Source organism: Papio anubis, chromosome 15 (assembly GCF_008728515.1).
Source record: "Papio anubis isolate 15944 chromosome 15, Panubis1.0, whole genome shotgun sequence".
NCBI lineage: Eukaryota > Metazoa > Chordata > Mammalia > Primates > Cercopithecidae > Papio > Papio anubis.
Window position 1 is genome coordinate 79046881 of NC_044990.1, and position 23883 is coordinate 79070763.

A 23883-nucleotide genomic window follows, 5' to 3' on the forward strand; every position below is an offset into this window, starting at 1 on the left:
AGCCAGAAAACTACAAAGCTTGGCTTTTTAAAATTTTACTTTTGATTTTTAGAGATGGGGTCTTGCTATGTTGCCTAGGCTGGAGTGTAGTAGCTATTCACAGGTACAATTATAGCGTACTGCAGCCTTGAACTCCTGGGATTCAGGGATTCTCTTGCCTCAGCCTCTCAAGTAGCTGGGACTACAGATACACACCACCACACCTGGCTTGTTTTTATCATCAAAACCTCAAATCCCCCTCACCTACACACTCCACGAGAGTTGAGATAACAAAGTCCAATCTCATGTGGACATGAGTGGAAGAAAGCATGATTCTGTCCACCCATTTAAGCAAATATGGCCCATTCTTGGATGGCACCTTTCTTCTATAGCTAGCATCAAGAGCATTTTACTCTGTTTCTGTTCTAAGCAGAATGTTTCTGGACTCCCCAAATCCAAATGTGGAAATCCTGACTCCTAATGTGATGGTGTTGGGAAGCAGGGCCTGTGGGAGGTGATTGGGTCATGAGGGTGGAGGCCCATGAATGGATCAGTGCCCTCGTCAAAGAGGCCCTGGAGAGCTCCCATGCCCCCTTTCTGCCACATGAGGACACAGTGAGAAGACCGTCTGTGAACCAGGAGGCAGGCCCTCACCACACAACCAACTGCCTGCACCTTGATGGGCTTTCCAGCCTCTGGCACTGTGAGAAGTGAGTGTCTGCTGTTGAAGCCACCCTGTCTCTGGTATTATTCTCACAGGGTCTGAGCAAAGGCCTCAGTGTGGCTGGAGCACACAGAGCAGGGATGCAGGCTAGAGAGCCCAGGAGGAGCAGCTGTGCTCGCAGGGAACCCTGGGCAAGGGCAGGCTTGGATCAGTTGTTGTCCTCAGAGCCACGAGGCTGGGGCGGGGCGGGGTCTGTAAGTGTGTGAGTGCCCCAGGGCTGCAGCAATAAAGCACCACACACTGAGGGGCTTAACACAACACACTTCTCTCACAGTCCCGGAGGCTGAGATCACGGTGTTGGCAGGGCCGGTCCCATCACAGGCAGAGAGAGCGACTGCTCCCTGCCTTTCTCCTGTCTCATGGTGCTTGCCCGTAATCTCTGGCTTGCAGATGCCTCGCTCCCACCTCTGCCTCTGTCTTCATGACCATCTCACCTCTTGTCTGTCTCCCTGTCTTCAAAGGACACCAGTCACATAAGGGCCCACCATCCTCCTGGATGACCTCATCTTAACTGACATCTTAATTACATCTGCAACAACCCTATTCCCAAAAAAGACTATACTCCCAGGTCCCAGGGGTTAGGATTGGAGCGTAGCTTTTGGGAGGCACAATTCCACCCAGAGCAGGAGGCCGGGGCGGGGGTGGCAGAGGTCGTCATCAGGTTTATGTCCATAGGAAACAAATCCCGTGGTGGGAAAGGGATGTGAGTGGGGGAGAAGCAGATGTCAGGGCCTCTGGGGAGGCTGTGGCTGCAGTCCTAGGAGAGAGGTCAGCATACTGAACTAGGGTGCTGGTGAATCTGTGGAGGGGTTTGAAGAACAGTGAGGAAACAAAAAGCATAGAAACTGGTGACCAACTGATAGGAGAGAGGGAAGTGTGTCAAGAACAAATGGTAGGTTCCCAACATTCAGGACAGAATGTGTGTGATGGCTTTTAAGAGACGTGATGGGCGATCAGGCTTGTTTAGGGGGACAGGATAGGCCGACGTGGAAGTCCACGGTCACCATCCATCTCCAAAGTTCTTTTCATTTTGCAAATCTGAAACTCTGTACCCATTCTCCCCTCCACCGAACCCTGGCAACCTCCGTTCATTTTCCATCTCTACGCATTTGACTCCCATGTACCTCATGTAAGTGGAATTGTACAAGATTTGTCCATTTGTGTCACTTGTGCCAGAATTTCCTTCCTTTTGTGGCTGAATAATATTCTCTTGCATGAGTACACCACATTCTGTTTGTCCATTTGTCCCTGGATGGACACCCTGGGAGGCCTCTACTTTTTAGCTGTTGTGAATAAAGCTGTTGTGAACATGGGTGCACAAATACCTCTCTGAGTCTCTGCTTTCAGTCCTTTCGGGTATTTGCCTGGAAATGGAATTGTTGGATAACAGAATTCTGTTTTTAATTTTTTGAGGTACTAACATGGATAATTTCATGTTATAGGAATTTTACCTCCATTAAAAAAAAAGAGAGAGAATGAGGAAAGGATTTTCAATGATTGAAGAGGGGGTGAAGTAGGCTGGATGGAACGGGGCTCCCAGCTGCCAATTTACTAGGAATTCTCAGGTCACCTTGGAATGAGGGCATCAGGGAAGCCAATGTCTGGTAGTTTCTCAACTATATGTGGGCTTAGAATAATTGACAAAAGAAAAAAGTAGGGACCTGAACTAAGCCCAGGGCAGCAAGACTACACAAGCTCAAGAAGACTACAATAAAAAGAATGTGTTGGCTGGGCGCAGTGGCTCATGCCTGTAATCCTAGTACTCTAGGAGGCAAGGTGGGTGGATCACCTGAGGTCAGGAGTTCGAGACCAGCACGTCCAACATGGTGAAACCCCATCTCTACTAAAAATACAAAAATTAGCTGGGCGTGGTGGTGCACGCCTATTATCTCAGCTACTCAGGAGGGTGAGACAGGAGAATTGCTTGAACCCAGGAGATGGAGGTTGCAGTGAGGCGAGAGCAAGCCACTGCACTTCAGCCAGGGTGACAGAGTAAGACTCTGTCTCACACACACATACACACAAAATAAAAATAAAAATAAAAAGTATTTGTTGATGACCAAAAGCTCCTTTTGGGACTTTACAATACAAAGGGAGTAGCAAGCCCAGAGGAGGTGATGCTAAAGAAACTCAATCAGAAGCATGAAGTGTGGGTGCTGCTAACAACAGTCACGGTGAATGGTAAGATGGTGTGTAGCTGGCACGCCTCGAGTGGCACCCACCAGCCGGGTGTGGTGTTGCGTGCTGTGTGATCGCAGTCTCTCCTCACGGTGGCTCAAGGCCGTGGCTGCTGTGACCCTCTCTTCTGAGTTGGTAAACTGCTTCGGGGCCGTTCAGCATCTCATCTAGGGCTGTGAAGTTGGACTGGAACCAGGCTCCGAAGCCTGTGTTTCTTCCCACTAGATAATATACATTGATTACAGTGCTGGGGGACGATGAGGGTGACTGCTCGAGGCACTTTCTAGATCCATTCATTCATACCACTGGCCTTTTTCCTAAGTAAAATCACATTTCTTTTTATATGGTATTGTCCCCCAAAGTTCACATTAAACCCTCAGCACCCCAGAATGAAAATGTATTTGGCCGAGCGCGGTGGCTCAAGCCTGTAATCCCAGCACTTTGGGAGGCCGAGACGGGCGGATCACAAGGTCAGATCAAGACCATCCTGGCTAACACGGTGAAACCCCCTCTCTACTAAAAAAATACAAAAAACTAGCCGGGCGAGGTGGCGGGCGCCTGTAGTCCCAGCTACTCGGGAGGCTGAGGCAGGAGAATGGCGTAAACCTGGGAGGCGGAGCTTGCAGTGAGCGGAGATCCGGCCACTGCACTCCAGCCTGGGCGACACAGCGAGACTCCATCTCAAAAAAAAAAAAAAGAAAAGAAAATGTATTTGGAGGTAGGGTCTTTAAAGAGGTAAGTAAGGTCAAATGAGGTCATATGGTTGGGCCTCCATCCATATGACCCCAATCCAGTCTGAATGGCGTCCTTACGGGAAGAGGAAATATGAACACAGACACCAGAGATGTGTGTGCACAGAAGACAAATCACGTGAGGACACAGGGGGAAGGCACTGTCTGCAAGCCAAGGAGAGAGGCCTCACAAGAAACCAACCTTGCTGACACCTTGATCTGCCAATTCCATCATTTACAACTGTGAGAAAATAAACTGTGGTCTAAGCCACCCAATCTCTGTGTCTCTGTGTCTGTGTGTGTGTGTGTGTTTATAGCAGCCTGAGAAGACTAACAAAATCTCGAAATACAGAAATGGTTTAAACACATTCAAGTAACATTATGTCAGAACACTACTTCCAAATGACCCCTGAAAACACAACCACATCCTGCCTTATCTATCTTAACCTACAGTTACAGCAATTCCTCAAACATACTTAGATTTCTGGAAGAGTATGCAGCAGTGCATATTAACAGGTTTTCTTAACGGCCAATTTAAAAGCATGTAGATTTATGTTTAACCACTCTGATGAAAGGACTCACAAGCAGAGAAATCGCAGGTGATAAAAATGTGTGTACTACTGTGCACTACACAGTAGAATTTAAACTTTCTGCATCAAATTATTGTCCATTCATAGGCATTTTTGTCCTTAAACTGTATTTTGCAGGAGGCTCAGTTAATGCTATCGGTGAAGTGTGTGTTGAGAAAAGTGCTCTAAATGATTAGAATTTGAGCTTTCCCCAACCCAGCTTGGACATATGACTTTACCTCCTCTCCTATGCACAAAAGAACCTAGGGTCAGATAATCCAATCTGCCAGTGATGTCTTTGTGGTCTTCAGAATACAAATATAGCTTCTACTCAGACATCAACACAACGCCCGCCTCTTCCGCCCCAAGCTCCTGCTGTTTCCCTTTGTTCCAGGCAAATTCTGTTTTCTCAATAAAAAGCCCAGACAAAGAGTTCAACCGCCCTCTGCAGTATAGACAGTGTTCTGTTAGACACTCAGAATGCCAGAGACCAGAAGATCAAGGGAGAAGGATGTGGGACTCTGGAACAGGAACTAGTTAAAAATCTGATACAGCCTTAGAAGGCAGGCCATCCTTAAGAACTGGTAAACAGGTTTACCCAGAGGCCAGCTTTATCCTATGGGTTACGTAGAGGGAATTCTTTGAATAAAAAATAGCTGCCTAGATTGCAAAACAAAACAAAACAGTACAAAAATCTCACAACCAGGTCACTTAAAATAGTGTTTAGAGAGTGACTTTTGTTTCCCTGAAATACAAATGATTGGAAAAGCTTATTGAATCTTCAACTTTCCCCTAGCATTTGTGATGCACACGCTGAGGCAATGAACTAGCACAGGAGAAGCTGAAGATGAAACAACCATTACAACCCAGTGACATGTAAATGCAAGAAAGTAAGAGTATTGGTTATGAAAGGCACCTTTAATACCAGGGCTGATTTGTTATAAATATTCTGGCAACATCTAATGTTAAACTTAAAATGTTTTGAAAGCATAAAAATCCTATAGCATCCTGGGTCACTTACTCCTTAAGAAAATACCTCATTGTGGCATATGATCTGTTTCATTGTTAAAAGAATTTATTACAGAATTGTATCACAGAGTTGATAGTATGACATACTTTTAAGCCTTAAAAACTATAAAAATGATTATAAGTATACTTGGTATCTCATCCATAGTAGTCTCAGTGAATTCAATTTCCATTTGGCTCAATTCAATAACTAACATTGAGTGTCTACCATATGCAAGGCACCGTGGGTAATTTACATGCAGACCAGGCACCCGCACTACCTACACTGACATTGCAATCTCTCAAAAAAGATGAGTCTTAACTCATACATCTGGCCCTAAACTAGAGCCAGTTGCCAGTTTCTTACTTTATATTTAATAGATAGCAAATGAAACCAGTATAGAATATATGTCATCTATCATAATGGGACTGAAGGAAACCAGTGTCTTCCTGAGATTTCTTTCCTAAAATTAACTTAGATTTTTTCAAAAAAAAAAAAAAAAAAAAAAAGAAGTAAAGATAATTTTATGACACTTCAATTTAAAAAGAAACCCCTAAAAATCTCGATCCTGCTTATATTGAATAGTATCATTGAAAAATGTTCTTGAGAAACGACTATTACCACTGGTTCCATTTTGAAGATGAGGTCTTATATGTATTCCTTAAATTAAGAAGAGGAAACCACATTCTCTCCCTCTCTCTCTCTCACTCTTACCCTCTTTCTCCTAATACTTATGTGCATGCCCACAAGTGCACACCCTGTGTTTTCTAGCCTGTCACATATGAAATCACTTCCTGGGCAGATTTTTGGGTTCAGACATCACCTGTGTTCCATCCCCCTTATTTACTAGAGGCACCTGGGCACATGCACACCAAGTATCTCTCGAGCCACCTACATTACTAACCTAGATAATGTCAGTTTAATCTTGCTATGCCTCAGTTTCTCTCATCTGGGAAAACAGAGAAAATAATACCTTCTCTCTCTAAAAAGCTGAGTGACAGGATAATAGAGATGAATTATAGAGCCTTTGTAAAGAAATCTGAACTCCTTGTGATGAGGAACTCCACAAATAGAAGGGGCAATTACTATGATTCAAACAGTAAAGGAAAAATAAAGCAGATCTATTAATGTTTATGAAATTAAATCACAGGCAATTTATTTTTGGTAGCATAAAATAAATTGATAAATCAGCAAATCAAACTAAAGATAAAAGCTGAAAGTAATTCATTATTTTATCTAAGTCTCTTAACTGTAAAATATGAACGAGAGGTTTTAATTTAAGAAAAAGATAAGTAGCCAGTATCTCTTATATATTATTCTTTACTTAAGGTTCATAAGAAGATGTCAACTATTCATTAGTTTTGTTTACATAATTTTGTCTGAAATCATTCTTTCCCTTAAATATGGAACATACACATGAAACAGATCCAGAGAGTGCCCCGTCTCCACCCAGAAGGACTGCATTTAAGCAATCTAGGCACCTGTTATTCTGAGGACCTAAGACAGACTGAATCATTATTTAATGATAATAATCTATACTAACAGGAAATTCTTCTAACCTAACTCCCTTGGCCCCCATTTTGAGCAAATAGCATTCTACTCAACATAATGCAAACCCAAACTGAAATGAGCCTACAAAAGCTAACACTTGGCTGGGCGCGGTGGCTCATGCCTATAATCCCAGCACTTTGGGAGGCCGAGGCTGGGCGAATCACGAGGTCAGGAGTTCGAGACCAGCCTGGCTAACATAGTGAAACCCTGTCTCTACTAAAAATACAAAAATTAGCCAGGCATTGTGGCGCACGCCTGTAATCTCAGCTACTCAGGAGGCTGAGGCAGGAGAATCGCTTGAACCCGGGGCAGAGGCTGCAGTGAGCTGAGATCACACCACTGTACTCCAGCCTGGGTGACAGAACGAGACTCCGTCTCAGAGGAAAAAAAAAAAAAGCTAACACTTTCTGAGCACCTACTATGTGCTGGCCACCGTGTGAGGGCATTTTAGTTCATTCAGCCCTAACAACAAACCCAGCAGATGGGTATTATCCAATTCTGATAGAAAAGTGCATGGAAAGTTTTAAAAAGTGTAGTTTTGCCCAAAGGGGCACCAGCTAGTCAAGTGAAGAGCTTGGATTCATCAAGAATACAAGTGAAAAAATTCCTACCAGATTGCTTCAACCAAAAACATTGCCAATTTTAGAGCACAGTCACGCATTACTTAATGACAACAAGGATACATTCTGCGAAATGCATTGTCAGGTGATTCTGTCATTGTTTGAACATCATAGAGTGTACTTACACAACCCTAGATGGTACACCCTACTATACATCTAGGCTATGTGCGGTCTAGCCTGCTGCTCCTAGGCCAGAAACCTGTGTAGCGTGTGACTGTACTGAGTGCTGGAGGCAGTGGTAACACAGTGGTAAGGATTTGTGTATCTAAACATAGAAAAGAGGCAGTAGAAATATTGGTCAGGGGCAGTGGCTCACGCAGCATCTGGGAGGCTGAAGTGGGTGGATCACTTGAGGTCAGGAGTTCAAGACCAGCTCGGCCAACATGGTGAAACCCTGTCTCTACTAAAAATACAAAAATTAGCTGGGTGTGGTAGCAGGCACCTGTAATCTAGCTACTCAGGAGGCTGAGGCAGGAGAATACCTTGAAACCGGGAGGTGGAGGCTGCAGTGAGCCGAGATCACACCACTGGACTTCAGCCTGAGTGACAGAGTAAGACCCAGTTTCAAAAAAAAAAAAAAAGGTATAATTTTATGGGACCATGGTCATATATACGCTATATGCAGTCTACTGACTGAAACATTGTTACATGGCACATGACTGTATGTACATTTATGTTTACCTAATCTGACCCCCAAAAAATCACAAGCAGGGGACCCAAAGGTGACAAAAATGTGTACTATTGTGCAGCACATAGCATAATTTAAACTTCCTGAACCAAATTATTGCCAATTTGTAGGTATTACTACCCCTTTAAATTATAGCTTGAAGGAGGCTAGTTAATGCTATCACTAGAGAGTGGCTTTTGAAAAGTGTGCTCTAGACGTCAGAATCTGTGCCGTGGCCACCCTCAGTCTGAATACGTAATGTCACCTCCCCTGAAGCTTCTTCAAAGGGTGAGTAGATCATCTGGAAGATGAGTAACACCTCATTAGAGTCATCTATTTCATTGATATTGTCTGCTTTTAAATGATTTCTTTTCAATTTTGGCTGAGTGGAATTTTAATGAATCTTATCAAAATCATTAAAAAAACACACACACAACAAAGAAAAACCCAAGTATTCGGTCATGTCTTACATTAAATACTGTATGTCAGGAAATGTTCTTATTCAGCCCAAGAACTTAACAGATATCCTAGGAAGGTCTCTTTAAAAGAAATGTGGCAGCGCTCTTCGGTCCGTACGTCCAAAATGACAAAGAAAAGAAAGAACAACGGTCGTGCCAAAAAGGGCCGCGGCCATGTGCAGCCTATTCGCTGCACTAACCGTGCCCGATGCGTGCCCAAGGACAAGGCCATTAAGAAATTCGTCATTCAAAACATAGTGGAGGCCGCAGCGGTCAGGGACATTTCTGAAGCGAGCGTCTTTGATGCCTATGTGCTTCCCAAGCTGTATGTGAAGCTGCATTACTGTGTGAGTTGTGCAATTCACAGCAAAGTAGTCAGGAATCGATCTCGTGAAGCCCGCAAGGACCGAACACCCCCTCCCCGATTTAGACCTGCGGGTGCTGCCCCACGTCCCCCACCAAAGCCCATGTAAGGAGCTGAGTCCTTAAAGACTGAGACAGGCTATTCTCTGGAGAAAAATAAAATGGAAATTGTACTTAAAAAAAAAAAAAAAAAAAAAAGAAATGTGGCAGCTAGGTACCTTGGCATTGAGGGGACACACAGACAGAGCGCTTCTGAAAAGCTGTTCCTCACTCCGCCACTGGCCGCTGCGCACCACGCATCTCAGCATGTTGATGAGTAAGATCCCCAGCACGACAGCAGCAATCAGTTTCTTAGAACAGAGAGACACGGTAAATGTCACCGGTGAGATGCGTCCGGTCGTTTTGTCCATCAATCAGCAGCATTCTCAGTTGATACTTTTTTTTTTTTTTTTTTTTTTTTTTTAGACGGAGTCTCGCTCTGTCGCCCAGGCTGGAGTGCAGTGGCGCGATCTCGGCTCATTGCAAGCTCCGCCTCCCGGGTTCACGCCATTCTCCTGCCTCAGCCTCCGGAGTAGGTGGGGCTACAGGCGCCCCCCACCACGCCCGGCTAATTTTTTGTATTTCTAGTAGAGACGGGGTTTCCCCATGTTGGCCAGGATGGTCTCGATCTCCTGATCTCGTGATCCACCGCCTTGGCCTCCCAAAGTACTGGGATTACAGGCGTGAGCCACCGCGCCCGGCGGCTGATACCTTTTTCTTGGTATGTTTGCTCAGGGCTCCAAATCCAAAAGTCAGCAGCACACAGTACCCAACGCTGGGGAGGTAGAGGACTCGCTCCGCGACCACGAATCCCACTCGGAAGAACAGGTTACTCGCGGGGAGAAATGGGATAACGAGAAATCCCAGGCCCAGAGTAAGGATCCTGGATGATGAAAAGTATTTAAATAAATGGCTATTTCCAGACTTCTCAAGAAAAACGTCCTACTCCACATTAAATTAATGCTAAAGACCTTTTCTTTTCCATGGCATCAACAGAGAAAAGATATTGTTTCAGCCAAAGGATATCATCGGTAGAGAGAGTTTAGCATGTGGCAGCATGTGGATAAGGCATAAAAATATTCCTCAGGCACTTCACAGAGAGTCTAAGGGTAAAACTTAAAAGCTAGACAATTCGTGTGGAGAAAGTTAGAATGACCACATTTCTGAGGCCTTACTAATTCCTCTACTCCTTACTATGCCTCAACCCGTTTAGGTACTGAACAGTTCAGTGGACACTGTAGGTCTCAATTAATTCAAAAACTGTCCCAATCAGTTTTCATGGGGGAAAAATTTTCCTCCAAAATGTAATGAGAATAATAACATTGAAGCAGTTTAAAGTTTATGAAATCTGAAATAAACAAATACCATTGTTTGGTTGCTATGTCACCATAAATTTCAGTCAGGGAGATACGAAGCTGAGCACTGAAACACTTCTAGAACCACTTGATCATTCCCAATGTCCCCTATGATGCAAGAGGATGAATTAAGACTCTAGGTCCATTTTGGTGCCTCCTTCCTGGGCCCTGTGGCTACAGTATTTCTTTAAAAATCCCATTTCCTGTGGATAACGGAACGGGGACGAAAGTTTGTGGCTCTTTAGAATTACCAACCGATTTAAGACACAGGTAAACGTAAAACTTAATTTATTTTGAGAAATTACTAATTCCATAAACACTTAGGCTTAAAAGAAATCACCTTAAACAGTTTTCTTTTTCATGAAACACATTTGTTTTCCCCAATTATTTTCTCAATAACTTTTTTTTTTTTCCCATCAAGAAAGAACAGTCTCTTTGGGGCAGTGGCTTGTTTTGTCCCCAGCAACAACAGAAGGAATCACGGCAGCGTTCACTGGGGTGTTTTAAGGAAGAATTGTGCAATAATGGGCACAACACACATCAATTACACTCTCTGTTCTGACCGTAAATTACTCTTTACCACCTATGGCGAAAAGGATCGCAAAATGCTACTTCCTGGGGAAAGGGGGAGGGAGGGATGAAGCAGTCATCCGTAGCCCCTCTTCCAGCCTCGCTCCCCACCCGCGGAAGCCAGCCATGGATTCCGAATGGTGGAACTCATCCTAGCCATAAATATGCATTTGAAACAAATGTCCTTAGATGTGACTTCCACAAAATCGTTAAAATGATCAGCGCAGGATTTCACAAAACGCTTCTGACTCAACCAGCGTGGAACTTAAGATTCAGTGCTGCCTCTTACCTTCTCTTGTGGCCGTCTTCAGAGCACAGGGCTTGGCATATTAGGCCAATTAGGCAGAACCAGAGTGCTGCAAGTGCAATTACCCTCCAGTCACTGACGGACTTAATGAGGGGGATGCAGCCCATTGACCAATCAAAACACAGCCACCAGGGACACAGCAGCAGCCAGGCATTCAATGAATAGTAGTAATTGTAGTTTACGGCCTGTCGGTCAAAAGGAAAACAAACATTTATTTGATACTGAACTTAAAAAACATATATATATGCACTAACTTCACTTTTGAGGCACTCATATGCTTCTGTTCAATGAAAGCAGTTGTATCAACTAAAATGTTGCCAACTTGTATTACAAGTTGTAATACAGGCTGTAGTCTGTAATGTGTTAAATGCATTCAGGTTTTGGTATGTAAAAATATGGCAAAGCCACCAGACTATGCAATACATTCATTATATTTCTGGCCAAGCTATGATCTCTTTGCTGCCTGAAGCCCATGACTTCTGAAATCTGAGGCCCCAGGGTCACCTATGCACCCAATAACATAACAGGGTTCGATGGCTATTCTCTTGATTTTGGTCTCTATGAAATGCACAGCTAAGAATTTGTGGCTTGATACTCCTGCCTTTAAAAAAAAGGCAAATCTAAAAGAATAGTCTTATACCACTAGTCTTCTAAAGATACCAACAAGGTTATATATTTAGTCTTAACCCAGCCGCAGGGTTAGGGAGCCCTTTCACGGGACTGGCAAGGACCCTTATGTGAGAAGGAACCACCCTCTTTACTCCTCGTTAGAACAGAAATGCAAAGAGCTTCCGCACGCCCTTTCAAGCCCCTCAGGAAGACCTGCTTTCATCCCAGAACATCTTCAGTGATCGCAAACAAACATGGAGGTGGCCCGTGTATTGGGGAGTCTGTTGGCATGGAGGGGAGTGAGACGAGGAGGAGGGGTGAGGGATCTGGGAATCTGGTGGGGGAAGAAAACAGTCCAGGGAGTGGCAGGCTCAGAACTCACCCTCACCAGCATGCCATCAGCAAAGGACGCCGGGTTGTCCACCTCGGTGAAGGCCGGCGGGCCCGTGCCCATGATCCTCCAGCGCACATAGAGCATCCCAGCCCCTCCGGAGGTGAGCAGGGTCATTCTGAAGAGGAGGCCCCCGTTCCTGAGCATGCCGAGACTCTGCAAGGACACCGCAAAGCCCCAGAGGTGGCTGATTTTCAAATAAAAGTGTGGCTGAGCCAGGTACAGATGTGCAGCAATTCTGCCTGAACTACTTCAACACCGTGCTTTAAAAGGTTGGTTATTGTAGAATTCAGAATCACAAGGAATATTTGAAAATGGCATTTTAAATCAGCTGGTACTTGACATTTTCCATGTCTGGGCTGGAGATAAAAGTGCAGACTCACCTCTAATGACTTGTCCTTATGCAGTACCTTCTGGACAATTTCCAGAACATTGAATTTGCCTATCACCAAGATGTCAAATACTGCATTCAAACCCTAAGAAAGCAAAGCAAGACAATCAGCCACAGGAGAGTGTGGCTCTGTTAGGCAGCAATTAGACTTCACAATTTCATTACTCCATCTAGACAAGGAACACACAGAGAATCACGGAAGACCTCTGCAGCTCTCTAAAAAAACACAAAACAGCCCTCCTCCATTTCTATGAAATTAGCTCAAGGTAATAGATCATATTTATTATTTACTAAGTCCCTGATAGTAATGATTTCACAGTCTACGTGTAGGAGTTCTACAAGATTCAGGATAACTAGAAATTTGGGATTCCTAGAAAAAGCCCTCAAGAGATCCCTCCCCCCCACTTCTTTTGGTCACCATAAAACAGTCCTTTAGTTCATGCAACAGACTCTTCTCCTGGGCAGTAATCATACTGGAAGATAAAGGCAGCCATCAACCTCAAAAACCCAGCCACGTAAGTGAACCTTAAGTGCCAGTGGACTTCGGCATCTTTATAAATGGGATGAACATACATGATAATCTCTGATGGAGCTCTGGAGATCTCTTGTGCAGAAATCTAGTTGTCTGGTAGTTTTCTCCCTGGGTTACAGCTAGATGACATCTCCCAGCCTCCCCTGCAGTTAAGCTAGGTCGCAGGGCTGAGTTCTAGCCTTATGGAATGTGGGAGAAGTGACGTGTACCATTTTGGAGGTTTGGTTGTAAAACTTGGGCACACATTCCCACATGGTTTCCCCTTCCAGCTGGCTGGAATGGAGATGCCCAAGGTGACTTTGGAAACCACACATTGATGAGAGCAGGCCTTTGCCAGGTGGGGCCGTGGTGTGGAGGATGGCCACCTCTATTAATTTACAGCTCTGCCCATGACCCATGAAGGGAACAACAACTTCAATTAGCTGTCCACCTATGTTAACAGTTTCCAATTGTACCATGATAGTTAATTTCTAGCTGGTAAAATTAAACCTGTAGTTACAGGCGAAAGGAGAGATGGGCCTTGGATTCTATTCTCTCTCCTGCAATGGACTTTCTACAAATGTCACTGCTGCAGGCAACGTCATCGACAGAACTCCCTGCTCAATCTGGATAACGTGGTCTGCACATGCTCAGTGGATATAGTCAGAGCTGCCCCTAAATGACTTGGGTCTCTTTAATATGCTCTTCTTTGCAGCAAAGGAGATCACACATCATCAGAAGTCAGTGGTAATTTGTGGTTTTCAGAGCAAGGATGACATCCCTACTTAACCCTCTCCCGGAAATGCTGGGAGCCACTAATTATCCGATACATGGGCCAGTGCTGGGTTAATCAGTTCAAAGAATCCTGATTTTATTCACCCATGTGAGACATGATCTTAGTGGGCCACAGAAGACGGTTTCCGCCTGGTTGAAAACCACTTTCTAGAAGGCAGATGCTCCCTGCGTAGCAGCCACTGTCTTCTCACAGTCTTCCTGTGAGCTGCAGGACACTTACCAAGGGATGGCAGAGTCATGTGGTGAACAGGCCTGAGCCAAACACAAGACTGCCCCCTTCCCTCTTAAATGCTTCATCAAAATGGCCCCATTTTAATCCAATTTTGAGAATAGCTACCTTCCACTGTATCTTTATTCATGTAAATTCAACCGAATTCTCTCCTGCTCCTGAAAAATGGCACAGAGGAGGCCAGGTGCAGTGGCTCACGCCTGTAATCCCAGCACTTCGGGAGGCTGAGGCGGGTGGATCACCTGAGGTCAGGAGTTTGAGACCAGCCTGGCCAACATGGTAAAACCCCGTCTCCACTAAAAATACAAAAATTAGTCGGGCGTGGTGGCACATGCCTGTAATCCCAGCTACTCGGGAGGCTGAGGCAGGAGAATGGCTTGAACCTGGGAGGCGGAGGTTGCAGTGAGCTGAGATTGCATCACTGCACTCCAGCGAGAGCGACAAGAGAGAACCCTGTCTCAAATAAAAATAAAAATAAAAATAAAAAATAAAATAAAATAAAATACTGCACAGAGGAGCCTCCTGAGGACCTTGTGGAAGGAAATTCTTACTCAGCAGGCCTGCGGAGGGGGTGGGGCCTGGGATCCTGAATTCCCAACACGCTCCCAGATATTGCTGATGCTTCTGGTCCTCAAACCACACTTCATATTAGGGAAAGGTTCTAAAACCAGTGGTTCTCAGGGAGGGTTGTGCCCCCCAGGGGGTGTCTGGCACTGTCTGGAGACATTTTAGGTTGTCACAACTGAGAGGTTCCACTGGCACCCAGTAGGTAGAGGCCAGGGACGCTGCTAAACATCCCACAAAGCCCAGAACAGCCCCCACGAGAAAGAATTGTCTGCTGTAAAACATTAATAGTGCCAAGGTTGAGAAACACTGTTTTAGAGCAAATTTAAAGAAAATTAACTCATGAAATTCAAGTATCTTTCCACGGTAATTCTCCCTATACCATCTCCTTGCTAGCTTAATCTTAATAGATACAACCTAATACAACCACTGATTTTTGCCTTGACTTGTATCAAGCCCCAAACGGCTTTAATTGTTCTTTCCTTTCCAAGCTATTTCTATATGATCATTCTAATCCCACGACTCGGCCAGGCGCGATGGCTCATGCCTGTAATCCCAAGGCTAGGAGTTTGAGACCAGTCTGGCCAACACAGGGAGACCCCATCTCCACAAAAAAATTTTAGAAAATTAGCCGGGGTGGTGGCACGCACCTACAGTACCAGCTACTTGGGAGGCTGAGGTGGGAGGATCGTTGAGGCTGCAGTGAGCCATAATCGTGCCACTGCCCTCCAGCCAGGGTGACAGAGCGAGACTGTCTCAAAAAAAAAAAAAAAAAAAAAAAAAAAAAAAAGGAGAAAAAATTCCACATCTTTCCATTTTTCTACCTCTGTTCACAACCTTAATTTCTATATTTTCTTCTAATAATGTAAAGCAGCAAACTGGTTAGAATGGAGAAAAAGAAAAATGGATTTCAACACCTCTCCTTTGCTGGGTCTTTAATCCTAGCTTCTACTCAGATCAGACTGAAAAGGTAGATGTCTTTCCGCTTCAGAGAGCTCTCTCCCCGACCCGCTCGACGCTGCCGGTGGAAGCCGAGGTACAGGTTCTCTCCAGGAAAACAACGTACCCCAAGAGAATACAGTGTATGCACCATATTACACAGAGAGAGACTTCAAGGCTCGAAGTTAAAACACGTGATTACTGGGCACATCTGGCATAAAAAGAGTCTTCTGAGAACAAAGTCCCACTAGAAACATTAGCAGCATTACAGATTCTCCTTTAAATACTAGTTAGTAATCTTTTAATTTCAGGTCAAACATTTGTGACCATGGAACATTTTGGTTCCAGCGTTGCTTGAAGTTGCACTTGGGTAATGGTTAACTATAACCATAGGTAACCGCTGGCGGTGGGGGAATGATGAGAAGAGAGACAGAATGTGTGTGCACGTGAGGCTTTGAGTGGCTGCAAAACTCTTGTTCCTTCATCTCTTACTTTTTTTTTTTTTTTGGACACATAGTTTCGCTGTTGTTGTCCAAGCTGGAGTGCAATGGCACGATCTCGGCTCACCGCAACCTCCGCCTCCCAGGTTCAAGCGATTCTCCTGCCTCAGCCTCCTGCGTAGCTGGGATTATATGCATGCACCACTGCACCTGGCTAATTTCGTATTTTTAGTAGAGATGGGGTTTCTCCATGTTGGTCAGGCTGGTCTCGAACTCCTGACCTCAGGTGATCCGCCCGCCTCGGCCTCCCAAAGTTCTGGGATTACAAGCGTGAGCCATGGCGCCCGGCCCTGTTTCTTCATTACTAAACTATCCGCCACCCTTTCCAGATCTGAGATCAAAACGATTGATGAGGTCAGTCCTAGGTGATCTAGGACTGCTGAAATATGTACGAGTATCCCAGAAAACTCAAACCATTCTTTTATCTCTTTCGATAGGGCCTCTCAAGAGGACTCATCGTGGCTCCCTGAGAACTCCTCATTCACCATTTCTCGCCAGTTGCACATGACTGTCAAGGAAGACAGTCAGTTCTCCATCTGAAATGCCAGAATTGTGACAGCGAAAGTCATTTGCCCAGAAAGGTCATCACCTCAGGCCAGCAATGGGATGAAGGCGTGGAGAATGCCACAAGGGCAGGGCCAGCCCCAGATGTCTTTATAGGAGGGAAAAGGATACACAGAAAAAGCAGGCCCTGGCGGCCATGTCACGGCTCTCACCAGCACGGTGATCCCTTGCTCTTTGCACAGCATGGCCACTGCTCCTAGGAAGATACTCAGCAGCACCCAGAAGGTGGAAGAATACGTTCCCTCCTTGTTACCTGCCAATTAAGAGAAATGATCAGTGCGAAAGTCATGGGATGCAGCTCAGTTTTTTAGCATCAGGAATTAAAATTCTAAGCAAATACCTTAAACAACCGTAACTTAAAAACAGGGTTTGTGCTTCAGACAGCACTTCTCTGTCGGCAAGAGTGCATTAGACAATACCTTCTAAATGGTACATATGTCCCCTCTCAAAGCTCTCCCAAGGAGGTGCCCAGGGCCTTTGGGAGGCACCGTCATGAAGCCCTGGCCACAAAGACACCTCATGCCAGAGTCCCCATGCGGCAGGTACCTCGTTCCCAACCTACCAATCACCTGCGAGACCATTCTGATGAGTCTTTTTGAGAACTCCCACTGAGACTGCAAACAGTCCATCCGGTTTCAAGATGCCCCCAGTGGTCACTGCTGCTGTCATGATGGAGCTGCTGGGAAAGCCTCTGGGAATCTCCATTCCTCCTGGAACGGGAGTTCGGGCCCTCTGGACACCAGGTGGCTTAGAATGGATCTGCTCTGCTCCCTGTGTGGAACAGCTCCAACCTCTACCAAAGGGTGCGCGGCCACTGACAAGAGCTGGCGCCTATCTAGCACCTGGGGCAGGTAAAGACACAGACCAGGCTGGGCTGCCAATCTGCACGGGGGCTCGAGCACCAACAAGAAGCCAAAACATCCCCAGACGTGTGAACACTGTAAGAAGCTGGGCTGGGCGGCAGCTCGAGTAACCACCGCTGGTCCCTAAGTGGCCTTCTGGGAGCAGGGTCTGGCTGTACACTGTCTGGTCAGTGGTGTGTGCAGTTTGGGGGCCAGAACTAAACTGCTAGGGAGGAGAGGGAAGCTGCATGGATATTCCTCTCTGTTGCGAAGCCCTCATTCTTCATCTAAATAAATAAGCCAACATATAAAAAAGACATCGGTATCAAGTGAGACAAAAGCGAACTTTCTTGGAGAATCCAATTGTTAGCTCGCCTGGCATTACTCGGTTCAATTCTACTTACAACTAGAACTCCCAGTCTGAATGCCTATGGCTCTACATAAGCATCTAAATGCCAGCTGTGCCACTCACTGTGTGACACTGGGCAAGTGACTTTCACGGTCTCAAGGAACTCACCTATAACGTGGGGGCAACGTTACCAACCTCAGGATATATTTGAAAGGAAAAAATTACACAGGAACACCTGGTCATTTTTGTTAAACACTCATAAAGAATGTTTGCAAATGCAAAATATATCTCTATGACAACACATAAGACATTGACTAGTTTCTAAGAAGTTCTAAAATGAAGAATTGGGGTAGAGGAGGAAGAAAGTTTACTTTCAGTCTTACTTTTCATTACATAACCTTCAGTACTCTTTACATTATCTTAACCATGTGCATGTATTAAAAAAACTATGTTAAAAACTAAACATGTTAAAAATCACTTGGTATAATGCTGGGACTACAGAAATCATTTAATTAATGTTTGTGGCTCTTGGGTCAGTCAAACCTGATCAGCTTAGAGGGAGATGCAATTTCCAATGGGGTTTTGATGCAGTAGTCAAGGGGGTGGCTGATCAGCCAAAATCTGCCAGACAACTGGATTGTGTAAAAAATACACCGCGAGCTCATTAAACTGCCTGCTGGGGAAATTAACAAGTGTTTGTGTGTGTCCTGCAGACCCTGCATGGAGGGACAGAAAAATACTTGTGAATACTTGAGACAGAATCAGCAACACCCCAGGATGGAAGGCCTTCCTGTCCCAAAAACAGCCAGTGCGCTCTGGCTTGGGGGTGGGAGGCGCTCCTTTTTTTCTTCTCTTTTTTTTTTTTAAGGCGGAGTCTCGTTCTGTTGCCCAAGCTGGAGTGCAGTGGCGTGATGTTGGCTCACTGCAAGCTCCGCCTCCTGGGTTCATACCATTCTCCTGCCTCAGCCTCCTGAGTAGCTGGGACTACAGGCGCCCGCCACCACGCTCGGCTAATTTTTTGTATTTTTAGTAGAGACGGGGTTTCACCATGTTAGCCAGGATGGTCTCGATCTCCTGACCTCGTGATCCACCCACCTCGGCCTCCCAAAGCACTGGGATTACAGGCGTGAGCCATTGCACCCGGCTGGGAGGTGTTCTTAACCTCAAATGTTCTACATTGGGGTTGAGACCCTGTCAAGATGAGAAGGCCTGTCCCCAGCTGGGCCCCTGGCTCTCAATAAAGCATGAGCAGGACTAACTCCTGATGTGCCCAACACCTGCGGCCTGCAGGACCAGCTACACGGCTGGGCTGCTGGGACAGCCGCCTCACTCCCACACAGGCTTCAGCGGCAGCAGAGACTCTGGCCCTTTCAGCTTTCTGGGGGAAGAATCTGTGTATCAAATTTCTAGATTTAAAATACAAACAAATGGAATAGCTATTATACAAAAAGTTGACTTGGCCATTATAGTTGAGGCACTTAATTAAAAGCTTTTCACAAGGCCAACTGATCGACAGGAAAGCCTCTTAACTGAGATCCCATTGTCGCATAAAACACAATGAACATTCTTTTTTCTTTTTTTTTGAGATGGAGTATTGTCCTGTCACCCAGGCTGGAATGCAATGGCGCGATCTCACCTCACTGCAACCTCTGCCTCCCGGGTTCAAGAAACTCTCCTGCCTCAGCCTCCCGAGTAGCTGAGACTACAGGTGCACGCTACCATGCCTGGCTAATTTTTGTATTTTTAGTAGAGACGGGGTTTCACCATGTTGGCCAGTCTGGTCCCGAACTCCTGACCTTGTGATCCACCTGCCTAGGCCTCCAAAGTGCTGGGATTACAGGCATGAGTCACTGAGCCCGGCCTGAACATTCTTGTTTTATGCCTTCCAATTATCTCTTTTGCCTTCAGGATAATGGTTCCTCTTCTGACTGTGGCTTTAAAGGCCTTGCTGAAGTGGCCACCACGGGCCCTCTCCGGCCCCTCCCAGCACACACTCACTCCAGGCCCACCACCACTGCCCACTTGCAGGTTCTCACCTGGGTGTGCTTACTGAGTTCCCTTGGGGCAGAACAGTCCTGGAGGAATCCTACCCAATCAATAAAGTTGTTAAATGTCACTTATGCTGTGAAATGCCAAACCCCGCCCTCTCAGGCAGGTCTCTCTGCAATTCACTTGTTTCCTTCCTCAGTTAAAAGAGCAAACACCCCTGCTGTATGCACACCTGACTGCCCCGTGAGCAGGTGAGCCCCGTTCACCTCTCCATGTCCCGACTGCCCCTATGAGCAGGTGAGCCCGTTCACCTCTCCATGTCCCTGACTGCCCCCCTAGATTAGGTTAGGCCCAGCTGTGGTGCTCTAAACTGCCCTGATCACAGTCTATCAAAACATTCCTCACGGAGTTTATCGCCAGCACTTGATTTTCTGTCATTCCCGAGTCAAGGTTCTCTCCACCTTGGCATTAATCACATGTGGGCTGCTTACTTTTTTTGGAGGGGGGTTGCCCTGTGCATCACAGGATGTTTAGCAGTACCCCCAGCTTCTACCCATCAGAGGCCAGTGGCACCACCCCCTACAGCTCCCCTCAGTGGTGACAAACAAAAATGTCACAGATATTGTCAGATGTGAGTAGGGGCGTGGGGAGGGCAGGAAATCCCTCCCAGTTGAGAACCATTGCCCTAAACCAGTGCTACTCACAGGTGTATGGGTCACGAACCTACACCTGGATCTTGTTAGACTCAGGCCCCAGATGAATCAGAAATTGAGGATGGGAACCAGTAATCAGCCTTTAACAAGCTTTCCAGGTGGCTCTGATGCTCCCTAAAGGCAGGGTGCGCCCCCTTGAGAGTAAGCCTGCTCATGGCTGGACGGCTGGCACCATGCCTGGCTCGTAGGAGCAACTAAAAATTATTCTGACTGAATCAGCAGGCCCGACTGACTCTGGAAGGGCAGAACATGTTCAGTAAGTGAAGTGACTATCTACTCTCTATCAAAAGGGGTGCAATAAGCTTTGAGCTCCCGACAACTCATGGAAACGGAGGGGTCAACACTGCTTCTTAGAGGCTGTGCATCATCTCTCCTGCAAGGATGGAAATGCTGGAATCCCTTCCAAGATGCTTCCAGCAGGGGGCCACCTGGTCTTGACTTGAGGAACTTCAGTGATGGGGATTAATTTTCAAACCACAACCCGTTTCATTTTTAAACTCTGGGTTGCTAGATTATTCTAAATGCTGAGCCCAAGCCAGACTCCCTAAACTTCAGGCCTTAGCTGTGCCCTTGGGCAGCGCTGCTCCAAGTTGTTCAGGAGGCGTGGCGCCCAGAAGCCAGGCTCCCGCCACTGAAAACCATTACACATGAGTATTCTTGGATCCGTCAAGCAAAGTAAGGATCATTTTATTTGCAGAAAGTAATTACTTTCTATGTATCTAATGCCAAAAGATCACAATAAGGAGCCACGACAACAACAAAACCCTTTCAAATTACACGCAATTCCAACTTGAGCACTTACGGATTTATTGTTTCATGTGGGCATTTGCTAGCACTCATTGGCAGATAAGTATTGGCAGGCACTAAAGCTTTAAAAAAAAATTACAGCCAAAATAACCCAAAAGCTAACAGATTGATGAATTATTTTAGGCTATGATTTGGGGAAAGGGCCACAAGCTTTAGGGGGAGAGCACAGCGTCCAGCTTACAAGTTCATGCCAGAGCCTGAGAAGTCCAGGCCTTCCGCCACGTCATGAGAGATGGGGGGCTTTGTCCACTCAGTCTCAGGGTACAGCACCTCTTCCCATGACACGTTTTCCTGAGTCTGGGTCAAACTACCTTTAGGATTTTCTCCTATTAGCAGTTTATTTGCAAACAAAACCTTTAATTATAAATGACCTGATTAATTACCATGGGATCTCATCCAGAGATAAACAGGGCAAGAGACCCCGGGCCCCCGCTGGCCACTCTAGACCCAGCATGAGGAGATGGTGCCATGGCTGGGCTCCATCCATTGTTTTCAAGTGGACTAGGCGCTCGGCTCCATGGCTCACTAGAAACCAAATGGACACCCTCCAACCCACCCCATCCCACCAACCCGTTACCTGAATTGGGTTTTTGTAGGCTTCTCTCACTCAGAATGTGTTGGTACTTCTCAACTAAACATAATACATTCCCCAATGTAATAGTCTCTGTTCTTAATTTCAAAAGCAAGTTCCTTGATTTTACATTTCTGCCTAGAAAAAAGGCATTATCTTGTATTTTTACTTGACTGTAACATAGATTAATTTTCCTCCATGGACTGGGAGGCCTTTGAAAAGAAAAACATTCCCAGTTCCTTCATTAAAAATGCCCAAAAGATGGCTCTTTTTCGAAAGCACCCTATTTACACAAAGCTAAATTATGACACAGACAGGAAAGTGATGGGCTCCTCTAGAATTCCTCTAGAGAAGAATTCTAGATATTCCTCTTATCTAGAATTTAAAATGGCTTTCTCCTTATAAGGCTAAACCAGAGACTTAGTTGAAAACAGAAAAATAACAACTAGGAAACACAGCCTTCAGGTTTACTGATAACCTTCTCCCTAATCTCACCTCAAAATTTCACCACATTCTCAAACTCTAAACCCCACCTCTCCCGTCCTCTACTGCAATTCTGACAGAAGAGTCCTATTGTTTTTCCTTAGACTTCCGATTTTGCTTCAAACACACCCAGCATGAAAAGATATGAAAGACGAAGGTAATGTTTCTTTGCTGAAGAAGTGTCTTCAGTCTCAGCAATTATTAAATATTAAGTATCACTTCTCAAAACTGTGGCAATTTCAGATCAAAGGCAAAAGCTCGATGGTCAGAGATAAACCTAGTGAGCACCACATTCTAGACCCGCCACGGTCCAAGAAAGTAATAATTACAGCTAACGAGTGCTTGAAATGTATCTAGACCCAGGTGGGATGTACTGTTAGTGTGGAATACACACCTGGTTTTGGAAGCTTAGTATGAAAAAAAGATGTGAACATTTTCATTTTTTTATATTGATTACATGTTGAAATTATAATTTTGATATATCAAGGCAAATAAAATATATTATTAAAATCCATCTCACCTGTTTCTTTTTAAAACATGGCTACCTCAAAGTTTTCAATTCCATGTATGGCTCCTGTTGTATTTCTATTGCATGGCAGTGTCTAGACCATGTGATCAAAGACCCAGCTCACAGGTGACATAGTGTGGACATTGCTATGTTTGTATCCAGCTCTGTCCTTGAAAACTCAGAAAATATGAAATGAGTTTGCCTATTTAAATCCAACTCTTTCTCCAATCCCTACCAGATTCGTCACTTGACAATTTTTGGTGTTTTTTTTGTTGTTGTTTTGAGACAAGGTCTCATTCTTTTGCCCAGGCTGGAGTACAGTAGCGTGATCACGACTTACTGGAGCCTTGACCTCCCAGGCTCAAGCAATCCTCCAGCCTCAGCCTCCTAAGTAGCTGGGACCACAAGCACATGCCATCAGGCCTGGCTGGTTTTTAAAAAATTTTTATTTTTGTAGAGAAAGGGGGTCTTACTATGTTGCCCAAGCTGGTCTCAAACTCCTGTGCTCAAGTGATCCTCCCACCTTGACCTCTCCAAGTGTTGGGATTACAGGTGTGAGCCACTGTGCCCAGCTGCCACTCAGTATTTTATCCAGAGTCATAAGACGAAGCATGCACACAACTTTGAGTTTCCCAGAATCCAAATTGGAAAGCTTAATATTTTAAAACCATTTTATATAAATGAAAGGGGCCCTCTTTATATATATGCAGTATATATGTGCATGAATGATAAACCAAGGCCAGCCCATACAGCGATGACAAAATGTTTCCAGTTTTGGAGGTGAACAAAAAAGGCCTTACAAAAATTCAAGTGAAAAACTAGATCTGAGTATTCAGATGGCCCAGACTAGTGGACTAGTGGACTGCTGGAAATATGACCTGCTCCACCAAAGTCTGGCCCACATAATTCCCCAAATTAAGATTTATTTTAAGCCTTAGTTTGTGAAGGTGACTAATGCTAATAATTATCAACATATAATCTAGAGGAATTTAGACTGTGCTTTTGTGGCTA

General features: G+C 45.3%; 2 protein-coding genes across 9 annotated transcripts in view; one reads left to right on the forward strand and one right to left on the reverse strand.

The window, feature by feature from the left end:
- Positions 1–23883, reverse strand: part of TMTC4 (transmembrane O-mannosyltransferase targeting cadherins 4) — a 70467-nt gene that overhangs the window by 21191 nt on the left and 25393 nt on the right. For all 8 annotated transcript variants that reach the window (XM_009192177.4, XM_031655649.1, XM_017951393.3 and 5 more), the window contains 6 exons: positions 16763–16863; positions 12501–12593; positions 12109–12273; positions 11100–11302; positions 9597–9768; positions 9065–9196 (listed from right to left, as the gene is read on the reverse strand). In XM_009192177.4, the coding sequence (XP_009190441.3) occupies positions 9065–9196; positions 9597–9768; positions 11100–11302; positions 12109–12273; positions 12501–12593; positions 16763–16863 (866 nt within the window). The remainder of the gene's footprint in view (positions 1–9064; positions 9197–9596; positions 9769–11099; positions 11303–12108; positions 12274–12500; positions 12594–16762; positions 16864–23883) is intronic.
- LOC103879435 (40S ribosomal protein S26-like) lies at positions 8590–9048 on the forward strand. Its single transcript, XM_009192176.3, has one exon. It carries the CDS (start codon positions 8609–8611, stop codon positions 8954–8956), a length of 348 nt encoding a protein of 115 aa, XP_009190440.2. The 5' UTR covers positions 8590–8608; the 3' UTR covers positions 8957–9048.